At 43.8% G+C, this 17381-nt stretch overlaps 2 protein-coding genes across 3 annotated transcripts in view; one reads left to right on the top strand and one right to left on the bottom strand.

Moving 5' to 3' along the window:
- The first annotated feature begins 17 nt into the window (after positions 1–17).
- On the top strand, positions 18–15924 carry ACTR1A (actin related protein 1A). The gene is made up of 11 exons (XM_003755417.4): positions 18–773; positions 6548–6612; positions 7313–7388; positions 8657–8782; positions 9003–9127; positions 10248–10464; positions 11875–11967; positions 12655–12829; positions 12918–12979; positions 13517–13557; positions 13678–15924. The coding sequence occupies exons 1-11, from the start codon at positions 726–728 to the stop codon at positions 13778–13780; spliced, it is 1131 nt and encodes a 376-aa protein (XP_003755465.1). The 5' UTR covers positions 18–725; the 3' UTR covers positions 13781–15924.
- MFSD13A (major facilitator superfamily domain containing 13A) overlaps positions 15258–17381 on the bottom strand; it is a 36827-nt gene continuing 34703 nt past the window's right edge. For both annotated transcript variants that reach the window (XM_023496214.2, XM_012541494.3), the window contains exon 9: positions 15258–17235. In XM_023496214.2, coding sequence (XP_023351982.1) covers positions 16979–17235 — 257 coding nt within the window. In that variant the 3' untranslated portion in view covers positions 15258–16978. The remainder of the gene's footprint in view (positions 17236–17381) is intronic.

The raw sequence follows: 17381 nt of genomic DNA, 5'->3' as shown, positions 1-17381 counted from the left end.
TCCATTTAAAAAAAAAAAAAAGATTCCTTGTAGGATACAGCAACAGGGATGATTATTTCTGATGATGATGAGTCTTAAATAGCAAGGTTTTAAAGATGCTTGTGTTTGCGGGTGACATTTTGCAAACTACATGAATTCTACAAAACTCTATCCTATGCTCCACAAATACACAAAAGTTGCAAAACAAAAAAGAAGATATACCTATCGAAGCCATGTAAGAATGGGAAAGGAGATGGATTCGACGAGTAGCAAGAATGAAAGATAAGAGGTATAAAACAAGAAGTAAAAATAATTATTTCACCATAGAGAAAAGTTCCCGATATGTATTTGAGAGGACACGGGACAAGTATTAAAGAGTACAAGTCCCAACACGTTATTTCGAACTCGCCTCGAAGTCCAATGGACTACAGATCCCATCATGCAACAATGCAACAAACAATTCATGTCCTTCCTCGCTTCTTTAAGTAAACTACAAATCCCAAAGTGCTATGCGAAGAAAAGGCTGGTACCCATCATGCAAAGCTTCGCTCAATTCTGAAAGATTGAGCACAACTTTCCCAGTAGGGGGTGCCGTGTAGGATATTGGAAAGTGTAGTCTTCCGGAGGGCGAGGAGCGGCCTCTCCCGACCTCCTTGTCCCGGCGACAGCATTGCGCATGCGTAGCGGCGGTAGCAGCAGCGGACCCGGCTGGCAGTTTCTTCCTCTGGAGAAGAGACCTCTCTGCCATGGAGTCCTACGATATTATCGCCAACCAGCCTGTTGTGATCGACAATGTGAGTCTTGTTTCTCTCTTCTTCCAGCAGAGCCCGGCTATTTTAGTCCACGGTTTCCCCGCCCTAGCCGCTGACTCTTTGTCACTGACTCGGCCTGTCAGGAGGATTTGGCCGTCCCATTCTCCTTGAGGGAGGCAGTCCCTAGCCGGTCCATAGGCCAGCATCCTTAGAGTAGAGATAGGAGAAGAGACAGGCCCCATCCCTAGCCCCCGGGTCATCGGGCCCTTAACCTGAGGGGCCTTAACCGCTCAGTCGGCGCCCAGGGCTCAGCCCCTTCTCTATTTCTGGAGACCCTATTGGCTCGCGAAGCTGTCCATTACAACAAGTTAGTTCCGCCCCTCGGGCTCGCCGGATGGGGCATCATTCTAAGGGGATTGGCTGGCTCCTTAGTCAATCTGGTGAAATGCCTTAGGGTTTCCTCTTTCTGTAGGGCGGGACGGGGCAGAAAGGAGTGTCGGGGATTGGCTCCTGAGATTCCTTTTGGTGAGGCCGGTGGGAGAGGGTTCCGCCCATGGGTGGAGAAGGGCCCTATTTTGTTTAGTCCTGGGCGGGGTGGGTACGTGGGAATCCCAGATCCCGCCCCTAGGTGGGGTCGGAAAGGGCTCCTTTGGAACCTCCGGGGCTACAAAGGATTTCTTGGGCTTTGTTGTTATTTATGGTCACTAATTATAATCTTGATGTCCATTAAGCCAGAAGTCTTGACACTGGGAGGTTTCCCTCCTCCTGCCGAAAATCCAAAGGGATCTCTAGTTTGGGGAAAAAATCGAACTGTAGGCTCCCAAAAGTACTTACGCAGTGTAGTGGCTAATCTCCGTAAAAGTAAAAAGTCTATGGGGATCACACGTGCTAGGCTTCCGGGGATCGCTCGCGGAACTGAGGTGCCCGCTTTGAACCTTGCGGTGTTGTTGATGCCCTTGGAGAAATAAATGTCTGCCCGACTCAAGGTGGATCTGATTTAAAGGGAGTGATCTCGGTGAGAGAGGCCCCAGTAGCGTAGTGATTAAGTAGCCAAATAGTATCTAAAAGGAATAAGATTGCATTCAGACTTTAATAAGTATTCTCTCTTTTTGAATTTGGCATCATGTGCCTACTGGCCGCCTCCAGAAACAGCTAGTATATCTTCAACTTCTCTTTGCCCCTTTTGTAAAATTAGCACCTGGCAAATTGGCAATCATTTTTTAATTTCCTGAAGCAATTCTAGGGAATAGAAACGGCAAGTCTTTTCATTTATGAGAACTTTTTCCTTCTGCTTTTTGGATTTATGTGGAATCTCAATTTCCATCATTCTCCTTGTTCGTTCTCTATTATAAAGGACAGCTAATTTCCCCGGCTGGGTTCACCCTTCTTCTTTTCCCTAATAACATATTAAGTTGTACTGAGGAATAATATTGTTAATTTTAAAACTAGAATACTCAGCATTTGTCTTTTCACTGGGAAAATACTTCTATCCCTGAGCCAATAAATCGATTTAAAAAAGAAATCTGAGAAATTTGTCATTTGTCTTTAGGACACTGCAGAGAATGCCACATTAAATTTAGGTTTTGAGAACTCATTGAATTCTTAGTGTTTGAAATTGAGCTAATTTTTGATGACTCTTTAACAGCTATTTTTAGTTCCCAGGATGAAGTCCATATTAGATAACTGAATCAGATATCTGTTTTGATGAAATAAGTTTTTATTGATAGAAATAGGTCTCATATTTTTAGCATTTCACAGAGATAATGAAATCTTTTTCCTGGAATCTAAGAATGAAGTACTAGTGAGAAGGAGGGATTAAGGAAGGGCCAAAAAAAAAGCAAATTTTTTTTATCAACAACCATTCTGGCTTAGATACCACTTCGCTATCTATCATCTATTACTCCTGTTTAATATCACAAAAAGCTACCTAGAATTAATGAGAAAAAAAACAATTACTCTTGAAAATGTCAATGAGTTAAGATATCATGAGTAATTTACAGGCAGAAATACGTTTCTATTAAATATAATCACTAATAATAAAACGAAGTACAATGGTATGGTAGAAAACATACTGGACTTGAGTCAAAAGACCTGGGTTTTAGTCTCAGTTCTGTCACCAACTTTATATATGACCCTGGGCAAGACATTGTGGGACTGTGGATAGAACATTAGCTCTGTAGAAAGAGGGATCTGGGTTGAAATCTTCACCTCTGAAATTTACTACTCTGAGACTGTGGGCAAGATAGTATAATCTCCTTGGCTCTCAATTTTCTCATCTCTAGAAGGAGAGAGCTGGACTGCAAGGTGGACTTTGAGATTCCTTCTAGCTCTAGCTCTCTGCTCTTTCTGAACCTCAGTTTCTAATACGCAAAATGTTTGGGCTGTTCTTAATTATCTCTAAGGACTCTTTCAGCTCTAAAATTCCATGATTATTAATAGAGGAGCTCTCACTCTACAAGTATACATGTGGACTACATTTTGAAAATTGTGTGTCTAGTACAAGAATCATTGGTGCAAATAAATTTGCTTAAAAATTTTAAAGAAAACTTTCAGTTTTCTTTGGGCAAAAAGAGAACTTACTGCCCATACATGATCATCATCTCCTGTCCCAAGTCCTTGGTAACTTAAGAACTCAAAGGTTACTGTTTCCTTCCTAAAAGATCAAAGTTCTATACAGTCTTGAAGTTGTTTTGTTTGAAATTTGTCCAATACTCATGGAATTGGAACAAATACAGCTTTTGGAGTCTGAGAAGCTGGGTTCAAATCTTAGCTCATCCTCTCACCTCTTGTGTGACTATACAAATCATCTAACTTCTCGGAACCTTTCAGCATCTTTATCAGTAAAATGAAGAACTTCAACCAGATGACCTCTGGTCAATCAGCTCTAAATCTGTGCCCCTGTGATATAGATGAGATTTAACTGAAGCTCTTCAGATTTTTATCTTTAAAAAAATACTTATTTCACTCTTTAAAATTTTTCCAACTTGGTGATTCTAGAAAATCTTAGAAACCCTCAAGTGGACTAGAAAATGAAACCAATCCAAATCATGCTATCATCTAGAATTTGATATTCAAAGTCTTGGTTTGTACCTAAATGAAGATTGTTTTAAGAAGTGTTATGCCAGTTAATTGAATATGTATTAAGCACCACAAATCTCACACTAGCTAAAATGCTTGTGGGAGTTCAGAAAACAACTAGAAATGGATATGAAAAGAAAAAAGTTAAAGGCAGTTGTAAACACCTTAAAATAATGCTGTCCCCAGTTATTAAGTGTAGAACACTACCTTTTGAATACATCTGCTGACATTGATTCTTGGCTTTGCTTGTTGAGAGGCACCTGTTTCCACTTACAAGGAGAAAGAATGCTCAGGGATGGACAGCTATGACATTAAATAGTGCCTGTGGTAAATGTCTTTGAATCCCAGACCTTTTGCAATCTGGGTACCGTATGCTTCTGGTGCCTGCTGAGGAACTTGTGGCTCGTCCTCCCACATTAGAAGCTGCATTTCAAAACTGAAATCACTATGTTCCATGTAACCATCATTGGCAGAAGATTCTAATTCTTCTCAGATTAAATATTTAATGAGGAAATCAAATATTTAATGAACACTTGTTTTCAATGAGCCTGCTGCTATGTGTTTGTTTATTTGACTTTTGCCATGGTGAATAACAAAGTGGTAGCTCATTTGCCAGGTACAAAGTTCCTAATTATAAATTATTGTTAAGGAAATTGGCATAACCTTTTTGTGTGTTCTAGTGGTTTGGCTGGGCATGCTGCTACTACTTATTCTTTCCCCACTTATCAGGTCCATTTCATTCTCTGACAGCCCTTGCTTGCTATGGAACTAAGTGTGATACTACTTTATACATCATTAACAGCGCTGTCTGAGCTTTTCTGGATCCAGACTGGATCTTGGACTTCTCAGGAATCTCAGCATGCCTGTTCCCAGGCCAGCCACCACTTAGATTTGTAATTCCAAAGTGGGTATGGATCTGAAAAGGACAAGTGGACTTGGGTATGGTGAAATACATGTCTCCACAAGCCCAAGAGGACATTTTTTAAAAGTCCCTTTTTCTAATAAGTGGAAAATCTCTTTTTGAAACCAGCAAGCTTTTCTCTCTCTCTCTCCTCTGTCTCTGTCTCTCTGTGTGTGTCTCTCTCTCTGTGTCTCTTTCTCTCTCTCTCTGCTTTCTTTTAAAATAAATTTTATTATCTTTTTTTTTTTTTTGCATCACCATATTACAGACAAAAAAAGGAAAAAGAGGGGAATAAATCTTCAAAACTGATAAATACATTTTAGAAGTTTGAAAAGATATACAATGTATAACACTTGTAGATCAGCAAGTTTATTGTGTTCTTACTGTGGAAGAAATGAATATGATATCTTAGTCTGGCTTAAAATCTAGTCCCTAAGGGGCCTCTCTTTGTATAATTTTATTCAAATCAATTTAGCCAACATGTATTAAGTGTTTTAATCTCTGTGGCATTAGACTTCAGTCTACAAATAAGGAGACCATACCTCCTAAAAACCAATGTTGGAAATCTCAGAGTTTTCCTTTCCAGGTTTCTATGCCATAGAAACATCTTCTGGGAGCTCCAACAAGGTCTGTTCCAAAGAAGAACAATGAGCAATCCGAGAGATTTGAGTTAGCCAGTTTACCAGAATTCTCCTTATAATGAACTGTTCTTATCACTTCAATATGGTGTCTTCTTCATAGTTCCAGAACCAAAATTCTTGAAACCAAAATTCCATTTGTGGCCATTTTCTGGCCAAGGCTTTTCCTGGCTTTTATTCCTGTCTTTCTTGGACTTGTCAGGGCAGTTTTCCTGTTCATATTGATTATTGAGCAATTTCAAATTCTGTTCCATACCTGTTTTAAATTAAGCCATTTGTATTGGATCTTTCCACTTTCTTTTTCTTGGCATTGATTCATTATTACCATTTGTTCAAAGAACTGGCTTGTTTGTCTCTTCACCTCTCTATCCTTGTTCTTTAACTACTTTCTGCTAATCTCCTTACCATATTATACCATGTACTAGATTATAGCTCCTGTGGTCAATCTCATTTCCTCTCTGAGACTTATAGTTGCACATAGGCATTATATACAAAGGGAGTGACCTGGGGCAGTTTCTGGCATGTCATACCCTATGTATTCTGAAAATGGCAGGATCCTGGGCTTTAAAAAAAAAAAAAAAAATCAGCTGTTCTAGTTACAGTGAAGTTTTAAATCCTGTTGAGTGGATAGAGAGTGTATACCTAAAGCAGTGTTCAACCTCAAACATCAGTTACACATAATGTTGCTACCTCTTCCTAAAGCTGATGATTAACCTCACTGGGCTTGAGTGGTGCTATAGATACTGAATTAAGACTCCAACTGTCAAGTATGGGTACCATATCCAGACCATGGAACATCAAAGACCAAGCTAATCCTCATGATCTGAGCTGGCCTCTCCTCTGCTCCTTAGACAAGAATCCTCCCCCCTTTCTCTGTGAAGATTGGCTAGAGCATTGTACCATGCACTGCATTACATGTGACTTTCCTGGTCAGCTTCGTTAGATAGCATCTGTAGAGATCAAATTCAGCATCAGCAGGACACTTTGGAGGGCTGGCCTGCTGCTGTTTCAGTGAGATTAGAAGAAAGACAGGATTCAAAGCATTTAAAAACATTACACAGTTATATGTTGGGAGAATGCATTTTCTCCAAATGACGTGGGAAAATACTTCATCCCTGAATTTATGGCTTTAGAACTCATATTTACTTTCCTTTGACTCTCCATTGTTTTTCCTAAACTTGCTTCACTTTTCTCCCCAGGGCTCTGGTGTGATTAAAGCTGGTTTTGCAGGAGATCAAATTCCCAAGTACTGTTTTCCAAACTAGTAAGTCACACAATGGCTTAATCAGAGGTTAGGGTGGGTGACTTTGTCATTGTGGGGTCAGACTCCTGCCTTTCAAAGAAATCCTACTTTGGGCACCTAAAAAGAACTAAAAGGACAACTCAAATACTTGGTACAGTAAGGAGTAAGTGTCAACTTTAGAGATAGTCAAAATGGCTGAACCTCATATTTGATTTGACTTGAGAGGCCTCTCTCTTTCTCTCTCCAGCTGATACCTGAGATTCTAACAGTAGTAAATTATTCATTTGGTTTAAACATTGCCTTGAAGTCTTCTTTTAAAATGCTCATATTCCTTTGAATGGCAATTTGTTTATTCAGCAACCATTAAGATCTACTGTGCTATTCATGAGAGAGAACCAGTTTCATACTCGTGAGTGAGAATGAGTTTCTCATAGCTTTCTTCTTTGACCAGAGAGTTCACAAGCACAGAAACACTGGAGTGGAAGCAGAAGGCCAACTTAATGAACCTCATAGTTCTACCTTAGCTCTCTGCTCTTATATGAGGACTACGGAGGACAACCTGTTTAGGTGTGATACTCTTATTGGAAAATTTGTGTTGTGGGGAGAGAGAAGAATTTGTTAAACTTAGTTCAATTTTTAGAGGAGGAGAAGAGAGAAACATACTGACAGAACCTTTTTTGTGTCTTTTGGTAAAATTGTCTTTTTCCTAATTTTTTTGCAGCGTAGGCAGACCCAAACATGTCCGTGTCATGGCTGGAGCCCTGGAAGGAGACATTTTCATTGGCCCCAAAGCAGAGGTAATAAACTACAGATAAGTAGTCTTAAGGTATCAAAAGAGCTTTCCCTTCAAGATCTTAAAACCCCCACCCTATCCCTTCTCCTAAGTGTTGCCCTTCTCAGCAAAAGAGCACAGCTACAAAAAGAAACAGCTTCCTTTCATGATCTTCCACATAGTCCCCATCCCAATCATCATGTCATCCCACTTCTCATAGTAACAACCTCTGGTTCAGGAGCTCTTCCTGATCCTGTTGTGGCAAACAGTAACATAGACCTGAAATTGAGACTCTTTGGAATTCTTTCAGTCACATGAAAAGAAATGCAATGAAGCAAAAATTTATTGCTTCTCACTTGGTTATGTAATGGATATAGTGATCAATACTCATATAACTAGTTCATTAGTGCTAAAGCTTTCAGTTATTTTCTACTAAGAGGAATAGCAATATTCTTGCTGCTGAATTCAGCCTTGGCCTTCCAGATATGAACCCATAAGAATAAGAAATTTTATAAGAACTTTATTATTTTTGTTCCAGATAATAAGCAGAATGCCCTACATCTATTGCTTCAAGTCCTGATGACTTAGTATTTATTCCAATTTAGCAGTTGAAGCAATGAAGGGAGATTGAATATTGGATCATTCCAGAGTAAGACTTCTTCAACTTGTTTGGGTCATAGAATCTATCTGACCCTTTCTCAGAATATTATATTAAAATGCACAAAATAAAACATATGGGAATATAAAGACCAGTTACAGTGAAATACAGTTATCAAACAACAGAAAAAACAATTTCATGGATCCCATTTTAAGAAACTTTGCTTTTTAGAGATATGGAAAAAGTCTCTTAGATTATAGGTTGAGTTTGAAGGAACTGAAGTCCCTCTCACCCCTCCAAAAAAGGATTAAATACCAAATTGTTTACTTGTATTACATACAGTTAGTAGTGGGTACATTAAATTGAATGAAGTAATAAAAAAAAATTTACCTTGTAGTTTTCAATGTCCTTTTCTGAAGTTTTTTCCTTTGTGCAATTTTTTTATATTTCAGTGGCTTCTGTTACTTCCTACTAACTCTCCCAATATATTCTTTTATAACAAGTAATATGAGCCAGCATATTGACCATATCTGAAAATATATCCAAGTTGGTTTTGGGGTTTTTTTTTTTAAACTACATTTTCTTGCTAGTCCCCTTTTTACCCTGAATACAAGCACAACACTGAGACAGTAGAATTCTGGACCATGGGACTGAAAGTTTACTGGTTATATAGAAGTTTTGCTTTCTGCTTTTAGGAGCATCGTGGGCTGCTCTCTATCCGCTACCCCATGGAACATGGCATCGTGAAGGACTGGAATGACATGGAGCGCATCTGGCAGTATGTCTATTCCAAAGACCAGCTTCAGACTTTCTCAGAAGAGGTGAGAGTTATTTTGTTCACAGGAAGCCCTCAAAGACCTAAAAAGTACAGGGAGATACCCCTAGTCCTGCTTGTTGAATGGGCAATCTCACAGCTGTCAACTGTGATAGAGGCCAGTCTGCTACCCATTTAGAGCTCTTGTCTTCTTTACCTACTTACCTGTTAATGAGAATTAGAACCTTGGAGATCATACTCATATGAGGTTGGGGCTATTTTACTAGCATCCTGTGCTCCTGACTGAGGCTCCCTTGAACCCACGAAAAAACCGGGAACGTGCTGCTGAAGTTTTTTTTGAGACATTCAATGTGCCAGCCCTCTTCATCTCCATGCAAGCCGTGCTTAGCCTGTGAGTAGTTGACTATCTCCAGAGGTAAATAACCAGGCCACTGACCCAAGCTGGTCCCCAACTCCATCCACTCAGGATGTTTCAGAACAGTCTGGTGCCCCAATCTAGAAGAGGTAGAGGGAATGAGGAAAAAGGGGGAGGGAGGTATTGAAGCTTACTGGTAATCATAGAGGAATTGATCTATGTGGAAACCAAATGAGAGTTCCTTGTTGTCTTTGTCCACTCAGATTTCTGTCAACTCAGATTGGTATTGAATTTAGTAGCCAGTGGGCAGAACCATATGGGTAGTAAACTAGGAAATGGTTTTACCCATGCTGTGCACATCTGTGAATGCTTGCTAAGCCTGCTGGGAATCCTGAAGGAAGAAGAGGGGGAGGGGGAAGAACAGCATATGCTACAAAATCTTTAAACCCTTGTCCTTCTCTGACTGCACATCCTAATGCCTGGTGTGCCTATTTCTATCAAGAGAACATGGGTACTGTCTAGGGAGAATGGAGTCACTGGAACAAGTCAGGAAAAAGCTGTCTTCTCTACTGAGAGAATCAGCTTTTTCAGGGGTTTTTCCAGGATGCTTTGTGGAAGAAATAAGTAAAGCTTTGGTTTCAAAGGAGGATGATTAACTTATTGTATATATTTCTCAAATCTTGGTTCATTTTTTAGCTCTACTTAGTGATGCTATGAGGGAGGTCCAACTCCAAGGAAGCTATTGTAGAAATAATAATCATGATTATAATTATGGATATATAACATTTTCAGGTTTACAAAGTGTTTTTCTTGCAGTTCTGTGAGAAAAACATTTATTCATTTAATGCACATTTTTAAAGCACCTACCACGTGCCAGGTATTGTGCTAGGAATTGAGAAAACAAAGATGAGACAAAGTAGTCCTTCCTCTCAGAAGGCTTCTGTTCTACAGGGGAAGGCAATATGTGAGTTTTCCTTCCAGTTCCTTGTTTTCTTTATTTTACTCGAATTAACTGAGAGGCAAGGAGTAGAAGTGCCTTCCTTGTCCTTGAATGGCGGGCTTTGACTTTAGCTGGAACTGGGCAGCTTGCTTAGAAGGAGTGGACTTCTTCCTGGAGGAAAAGTCAGACTATTGATTCCTGCCCCTTGTGCTTCAGATATGCAACAGGAAGAACCACAGGAGTGGTTCTGGACTCTGGAGATGGTGTCACCCACGCAGTACCCATCTATGAAGGCTTTGCCATGCCCCACTCCATCATGCGCATTGACATTGCTGGCCGAGATGTCTCCCGTTTCCTCCGTCTCTACCTGCGCAAGGAGGGCTATGATTTTCACTCCTCATCTGAGTTTGAAATTGTTAAAACCATCAAAGAGGTAAGCTCTCTCTGGGACAGGAACACCAGCAAGAACTGGGTTTGGAATCCAGAGCAACTGGTCAGGAAGGGGGAAGCAGGGCTCCTAGAGAGCACTGATGCAACTTTCCAGGAATAGGGGGGAAAGGGAAGTGATAATAATGTATACAACTAATACTTATATAATGATCTTAAGGTTGCAGACTGCATTACATATGTATTTTTTCATTGACATTTCACAACAGCTCTGTGAGGCAAGTGCCATTATTATCTTCATCTTACAGATAAGAAAACTGAGGCTAAAAGAAGTCCAGGGTTACACAGCTAGTAAACGTCTGAGGAAGGATATGAACTTCAGTATTCCTGATAACCAAGTCCAATACTCTTATCTCTGTGTTCCCTAGTTGCCTCCAAGGAAAGTCAGTGTCTTTGGAGAAAAGAGAGGTAGGGAGTCTCCCAGCAATTCATTCTCCAGCACCAGAGGAGGCCTATATCGAGTAGTGGAAAGAGCTCTGCATTTCCAGTCAGAAGGCCTGGGCTCAAGTCTCACCTCTGCTAGCAAATGTCATTAATTCTTTGTATTTCCCTTTTGCAACGAGGCTTCCACTAAAGTTCTGCTAATTTCTAGTGCCTTAGCCAGGTATGGAGGCAGGCCTGAGCTCTAAAAGGCAGTGCCAGCAGAATGCAGTCTCTGGCGGGCCCTAACAAGCAGGAAAGGCTTCCGGCACAAACCAGGTGATGAACTCTACGTCTGCTGTTTGAAGACCAAGCTAGCTAAATTCAGAGACTCATTGCTCTGGTGCTTGTTCACAGGGTAATGAATGTTTTGGCCAAAGCAACTCATGAGGACCCTCAACTAAGTGCTAGAGGGGTCATGACCCATTTTTTGTGGAGGAGGGAGCACCTCTGCCAGCATTATCACACATCCTTGAAAACAGACTTGGAAGGCCACTGTGACTTATCTGTGCTCTCCTTGGAAAACTCCTTCTGTGCCGCCAGAATGCAATAGGTGTGCCAAGAGGCTAGCTTCCTGAAGTGCTGCCCTCTGGTGGTCAGTGCCCAGAAGGGCACCTTCACCACCTCCATTATTTTCCTCTTCTAAAGAAAAGGAAGAATTCTTACAGAAAGCTGAGCTGGGAATGAGGGAGCACCCCAAGGCCACATTCCTCACGTGGAAAGAGAAAGCTTATTGTAGTTATGGCTGTGGAAGAATTGGGAGTTATCCACCATCTTAGCCACATGTTCCAAGTGGTCAGGAGTTGGACTAGCAGTGAAAACTGGTGAAAGGAAAAGGAAAGACCTTAGAGCCATTTCTTCTCACAAAAACTGTGCTCTGAAGGTAGATCTTACAGATGGTAGTCATCTGCTATACAATACTCTAACTCTGATGTGACATCTTCTGTTTTTAACCCTCTCGTGCTTTACCTTACAGAGAGCCTGCTACCTGTCCATAAACCCACAGAAAGATGAAACTTTGGAGACAGAGAAGGCTCAGTACTACCTGCCTGATGGGAGCACCATTGAGGTATTTGAACAGGGCACAAATCCACTAGAGAACCTCTGGGAATAGAACCCTCGCCTAAAATAGGGCTAGCTCCGTGGAGGCCAGGGTCTGAAAAACAAACTGCTTCTTTGCCAAGTCCTTAGAAAATCAAAGCTGCTTTAATGCTGCCTCAAATGTTAATCTGTAGTTTGGGCTACAAAAAATTTGGAAGCCAGACACAAGTCATTGGTGCTGGGAGCCAAGTAGGATTACAGATCAGATTATGCAGCTTTATACTCTGATTTACTTCTTGTTGTTAAGCATCTTGAACTTTGTTCCTTATAGGGAAAAATGAGCTATCTGCAAAAATACTCCAGTTGTTCTCAGTGGGCCAGAGAGATAATCGACTCTGACGGAGTAGGTGGAGGAGAGTCTGGGCTGAGGCAGGCCTTAGGCTTCTCTCAGCAGCAAGGAGTTACGGGCTAATAGATCTTGCCCAAGAGAGCAGTTTCTTTTTCCTAGCAGGACTTGCATTATTTGAACCTGCATTCAAGGCCTATTTAATATATTTGTGAAGGTTATTTCCTAAGCATGGACTTTCTAAATTCCCTGAGCTCTGAGAAGATCCCTGGGGTTCTACTTTCTTTCCTAAAGTTCTGGGAAAACAGGAGGTTAATGGCCCCTGTAGAAGCTCCCCCCCTTCCTCCAAAGTGGTTTTTTGCTCTGCAGATCGGCCCCTCTCGATTCCGTGCCCCTGAGCTTCTATTCAGGCCAGACCTGATTGGCGAGGAGAGTGAGGGCATCCACGAAGTACTGGTGTTTGCCATCCAAAAGTCAGACATGGACTTGAGGCGCACGCTCTTCTCCAACATCGTGCTTTCAGGAGGTTCCACCCTATTCAAAGGTTTGTCATCACCCTCTGAATGACCGGCCCTTGTGGTCACAGGGAACTGGAGAAATCACTTGGGACTTTCCTTTCCTGGCTTCTGCAGGTTTTGGTGACAGACTACTGAGTGAAGTGAAGAAACTGGCTCCAAAAGACGTGAAAATCAGGGTAGGAAAAATCTGGGACTGGGGTATGAAAAGCCTGTGTGGGAATGGTCCTCCCTGGAGCCTTAGACCCACACCTTGCTGCCTCCAGTGACCCAGACCATGAGGCCGAGGAAAATTCTGGTCTAAGTCCTTGAGATTCAGGCTTCAGATGACGCCTGCCTTCTCTGTAGGCCTTCAGTCTGTGACTCTGAAGTCTTCCTGAGGGCCCTGCTGTCAGAACAGCAGGGCAAAGGTGGCAGGTGGCAGGTGTTTGGGTCTGCTGCTTTGCCCCAGGGAACTTCCCATTGTGTGTGATGAGACTGTAGCAGGAAAAAAAGCCTTGGATAGCCAGGGCTCTGTTGAGCAATGATGTCCATTAGTAGGGCCTGGCTTTTTCCAGGGTGGGTTCCCTAGAATAGGGCCTTGTTCAGCAGGCAGTGTCCGGAGACGGCCATGCTGCTGGCCACAGAGGTTGCCTGCTCCGTGCTTCTAACTGACTGCTTTGGGGGAGGTAAAGGGAAGGATTTGAGCCTCACCCTTCTTTTCAACTTCTTTGCAGATATCTGCTCCTCAGGAGAGATTATATTCAACATGGATCGGGTGAGTATTTATGGAAGTGGGTGGAAGACTGAGGCCTAATTGAGCTCAAGAATAATTTAACCTGGTTTTAACTTAGATATAAGCTACTCACACTGCCCCCTTGTGTTCCTTCTGTCACAGGGGTTCCATTCTGGCCTCTCTGGACACCTTTAAGAAGATGTGGGTATCTAAAAAGGAATATGAAGAAGACGGCGCCCGTTCCATCCACAGGAAAACCTTTTAATGTTTGGACGTCTCTTTCACCTCTCTCCGAAGTTAACTCCACTTTAAAACTCGCTTTCTTGAGTTGGAGTGTGTGAGGAGCTGCCTGTATGTGGGTATGTGTGGATGTGGGTGTGGGTATGTATGCGTGTGGATGTGCGTGTGCCAGTGTGGCCCGGGGAGCCCGGTGTCCAACAAAGACGGTGAATTCCCCCACGATGGAGCCTAGGACCCAGGGGTTGACCACTAACTTGCTCCTGAGAGGGGAGAACACCTGGCTGGAGTGCCCCATTTCTTTGTCTATTGGTCCTTTTTCTTTCTTTTTGGGACTATGTTTACTGCTGTAGGGAGAAGAGGAGGGCAAACTGAATCACCTAAAAGAAAGGCCCTGCTACCATCTCCCTGACCACCTCCCAGGTGGCTGGAGCTCAGGCCTACCACCTTCCCTTTGCTCTTCATGGTTACTTGCTGGCCACTTGATCATAGGGACCTGTGCAGGAACTGTTTGGTTTTCTTGCTGTTTTTGTTTGTGGAATAAGGAGAAGCACACTCGGGGCTATTTCAGAAATCCCTGGGTTAGGGGAACAGGTGAGAGGACAGGAATCTTTGGATTTACCTAAGGGTCAGGACCACAGGAAGGAATTGGTGGAGGGTAGGGGTCACTGGCTGGAGGAAGGTGCTGAGGCACAGGCCAATTAAGCACATCCTTCACAATGTCCTTGCTGCTGTTCTTCTTCTGCTCTGTAAAACCTTGGAGAAAACAGGGGAGAGTTTAAGGAGTCTAGGTGGGGCTAACCTGCCTTTTGGATCAAGTTGCACTCTTGGCAGGTAGGATAGATGAGGGGGGAAGCTACAGCTTCGGGCACATTTTATGTGCCTCCTCCATCTTTGCTTCAATGCAGTTTAAGTAAAATCCTATTTGCCATATGATTTTATTTATTATTAAAGTGTTTGATAACCTCCTAGTCATTAAGAGGGCTGAGGAGGAGGCAAGGGGAGATTCCCAGTTGCTTACTACCTGCCCTTTGCTAGTCTCCCTCCAGACACTAATGTTTACAGCACCTAAGCTTAGCGTAGTAGCCCAGCCCCTGGAAAGATAGGGGACCCACCAGGTCTCACTAAGTACTCTTAACAGTATCCCACTGAGATAGCAGACACGGGCACTGGGACCAGTTGGAACTGAAGGTTTTGAGCAAAGGCATTCCTGCCAACACTAATCCTTTCCTCCTGCTTATAGTTCTGTCACCAGGCAGACTTCCAAGTGGGCTTTTCTGGTGCATCGAGTGCCAGTGCCTTCACTGGGGTTTTGTAGTTTTGTCGAAAATTAAGCTAGGGAAGGAAGTGAAGGTGCCTTATCCCCGAAACCCCTCTGGGGGTGGTTCTTAGGCAGAGGTGCAAAGGAGTCTGGTCTCTGGCTTTCTCGGTGGCAGTGTAGACCGGCTGGCAGACCACCCTTGGGAACCCAATGGCCTGGCCAGCCTTAAGTTTTGCATTGTGCCCTTAGCTTCACCATGGGCCCCAGGCCTAAGAGAGAAAGAAGGAAAGCCAGAGTTGGAAGTTGGAATGGAGGGAGTCTGACAGAGGGCCCCTAACCTGCTGCTGACTACCTAGGCAAACTGGAAGAAATCACTGGAAGAGGGATCTAATTCTTAGGGTTGACACTGCTGAAATCGGCCTAGGCCTTCAAGCAAGGGATCCAGGCGCTGAGGAAGGAAAGGCAGTGCCCCACTCCTTGTCCAATGAGATGGTTTTTACATCCTGCTCTGGGTCAATTTCTGTTGAAGCATCTGGCTTGAGCCACTCCTCCCTAAACAGTGGCCTATAATCTAGGAGCCCCTGGGTGCCTATTTGCCTTTGTTGATACTTAGGGCATTGTGAATAATCATGTGGCCCTCCCTGATGTGTAGCAGGCTCCTGCCTATCCCATTTCGAAATTCCAAAGATGCCAGTGTCCTCCCCGCCCCACCCCCACTCCACCGTGACCAAAGGCCCCAGCCAGAGGGGGGTGGCCAGGTGTGTGTGAAAGCAATGTGGCAACCAAACTGCAGTGTGCTTCCTTCCACCTTCCTTCTCAGCCCCATCCTTTGCCCTGCACAGCCTGTCTCCAAACCACGTTGCCTGGTGGTGCCCAGTGTACTTAAATAAAGTTGTTCCATAGATACTTGATGCCTGGTGTTCTCTATAGTCAACAACACACAAGGAACCATTGCTTGTTGGACTAGAGGTCAGCCGGCCAACTCCCTTCCAGTTACAAGTGACTGGTGCTACCTCGGACCTATCATTCATTTGTCTGCTACTAAGAGGCCTGGACAGGAGGGAAGAGCAAGATTTCTAATCTCTGTCAAACCCAGGACTCTGCACTGCCCTACCCTGGGCTCAGGCTTCTCATACACCTAGCTCCTGAGTCCTTCCTCTGCTCTGGCTGGTGTTCAGTCTTCTATACTTGCTGTGACACCCTCAGCTTTGAGCCACTTGGACCGACTCTTCATGCAGAAGCCAATCACAATAAACCCCCACTCCTGACAGAAAATGTCTAAGGAGCAAAAGTGATTTACTGGCTTTAATGAGTCCCTGGGAAATGAATCCATTTCTGGGGCAAGTGAAGTACAAAGAATTTGAAATGACAAAAAGAGTTTGGGTAAGTGGCACCCACAGAGTGCCCCCACCTTGACCTTCAGGCATAGGCCAACCTCTGGGAATCGTGTAGGCCCAATGACCACCCTTATGGAGAACAGTTCCTCTCCATAAGCTTCTGTCCAGGTAGTCGGGGCCATCCCAAGCTTCTGAAAAGGCAGCCCTCTCTGCTGCCCTCTTTGTGCAGAGGGAAATGAAGTGCTTCATTAATACCTGTGTTAGGCACAAATCAGAGGGCACAGACTTGGGGGTGAGCGGTGTGCCCTTCCCCGACTTAGCCCTACCCGATTCCTGGTTCTTTTCATCTGCTTAAAACAGCCCAGAACCACATCCTGAGAACCCACTTCATAGCCTTTGCCCTGAGTCAACTGTTGAGAGATGAGAGGAAGCCTGGCAAACCATGACCTCTGCATCTGGCCAGGTCCAAGGGAAAACCCTGGAGGTCCATTCCCCAGCCATGTTACTTACTGCTATACCTGAGAAACAAAGCCAGAGAAGAGCCTGGGTGAGGAGGCTCCCAGCTCCTGGTGAGGTTAAGAAAGTAGCTGGGCAAACAGCACCCTAGTCTGCCTTCCCCGGAGGTCCCTCATACAGTCTTAATGTCCAAAGCCCAGGGCTTGGACAGACTCTGGCGCTGGGCTTTGACCATGTGCAGGCGCCTCCCATGCAAGGTGAACTGGGACCAAGTGATCAGCTGCAGCAGCGCACACATGATGGGCACCAGCACTAGCAAGTAGAAGCATCCCTGACGTAAAGTGGATGCCCGTGGTGGGGCAGGGGGGTCCAACCAAGGCCTTGCACTGCCCACCGGAGTCAGCAAGGGCTGTTGGAAAAGGTCATGGCCTAGAACAAGAAAAAGGAAAAGGCAAGTCAAACTGTCCTCCCTTGAAGATCCTGTTCGGTCTCAGGAGGGACAAGGCAGATGGCACCAAGCCAACGCTATTCCCTCCCCATCGAGGCTCATCCCCACCTAGTCTAGGGGCCGAGGG

This window comes from Sarcophilus harrisii, chromosome 2 (genome assembly GCF_902635505.1).
Source record: "Sarcophilus harrisii chromosome 2, mSarHar1.11, whole genome shotgun sequence".
Lineage (NCBI taxonomy): Eukaryota > Metazoa > Chordata > Mammalia > Dasyuromorphia > Dasyuridae > Sarcophilus > Sarcophilus harrisii.
The sequence above is the reverse complement of the archived record's forward strand: the minus strand, read 5'-3'. Positions and strand labels throughout refer to the sequence as shown.

Bases quoted from the DNA above. Each gene is read 5' to 3' on its own strand.
- ACTR1A (XM_003755417.4), top strand. From the start codon at position 726: ATGGAGTCCTACGATATTATCGCCAACCAGCCTGTTGTGATCGACAAT. The intron at 8,783-9,002 runs GTGAGAGTTATT...CTATTTTACTAG, and splicing joins TTCAGACTTTCTCAGAAGAG to CATCCTGTGCTCCTGACTGA. The intron at 12,830-12,917 runs GTTTGTCATCAC...TGGCTTCTGCAG, and splicing joins AGGTTCCACCCTATTCAAAG to GTTTTGGTGACAGACTACTG.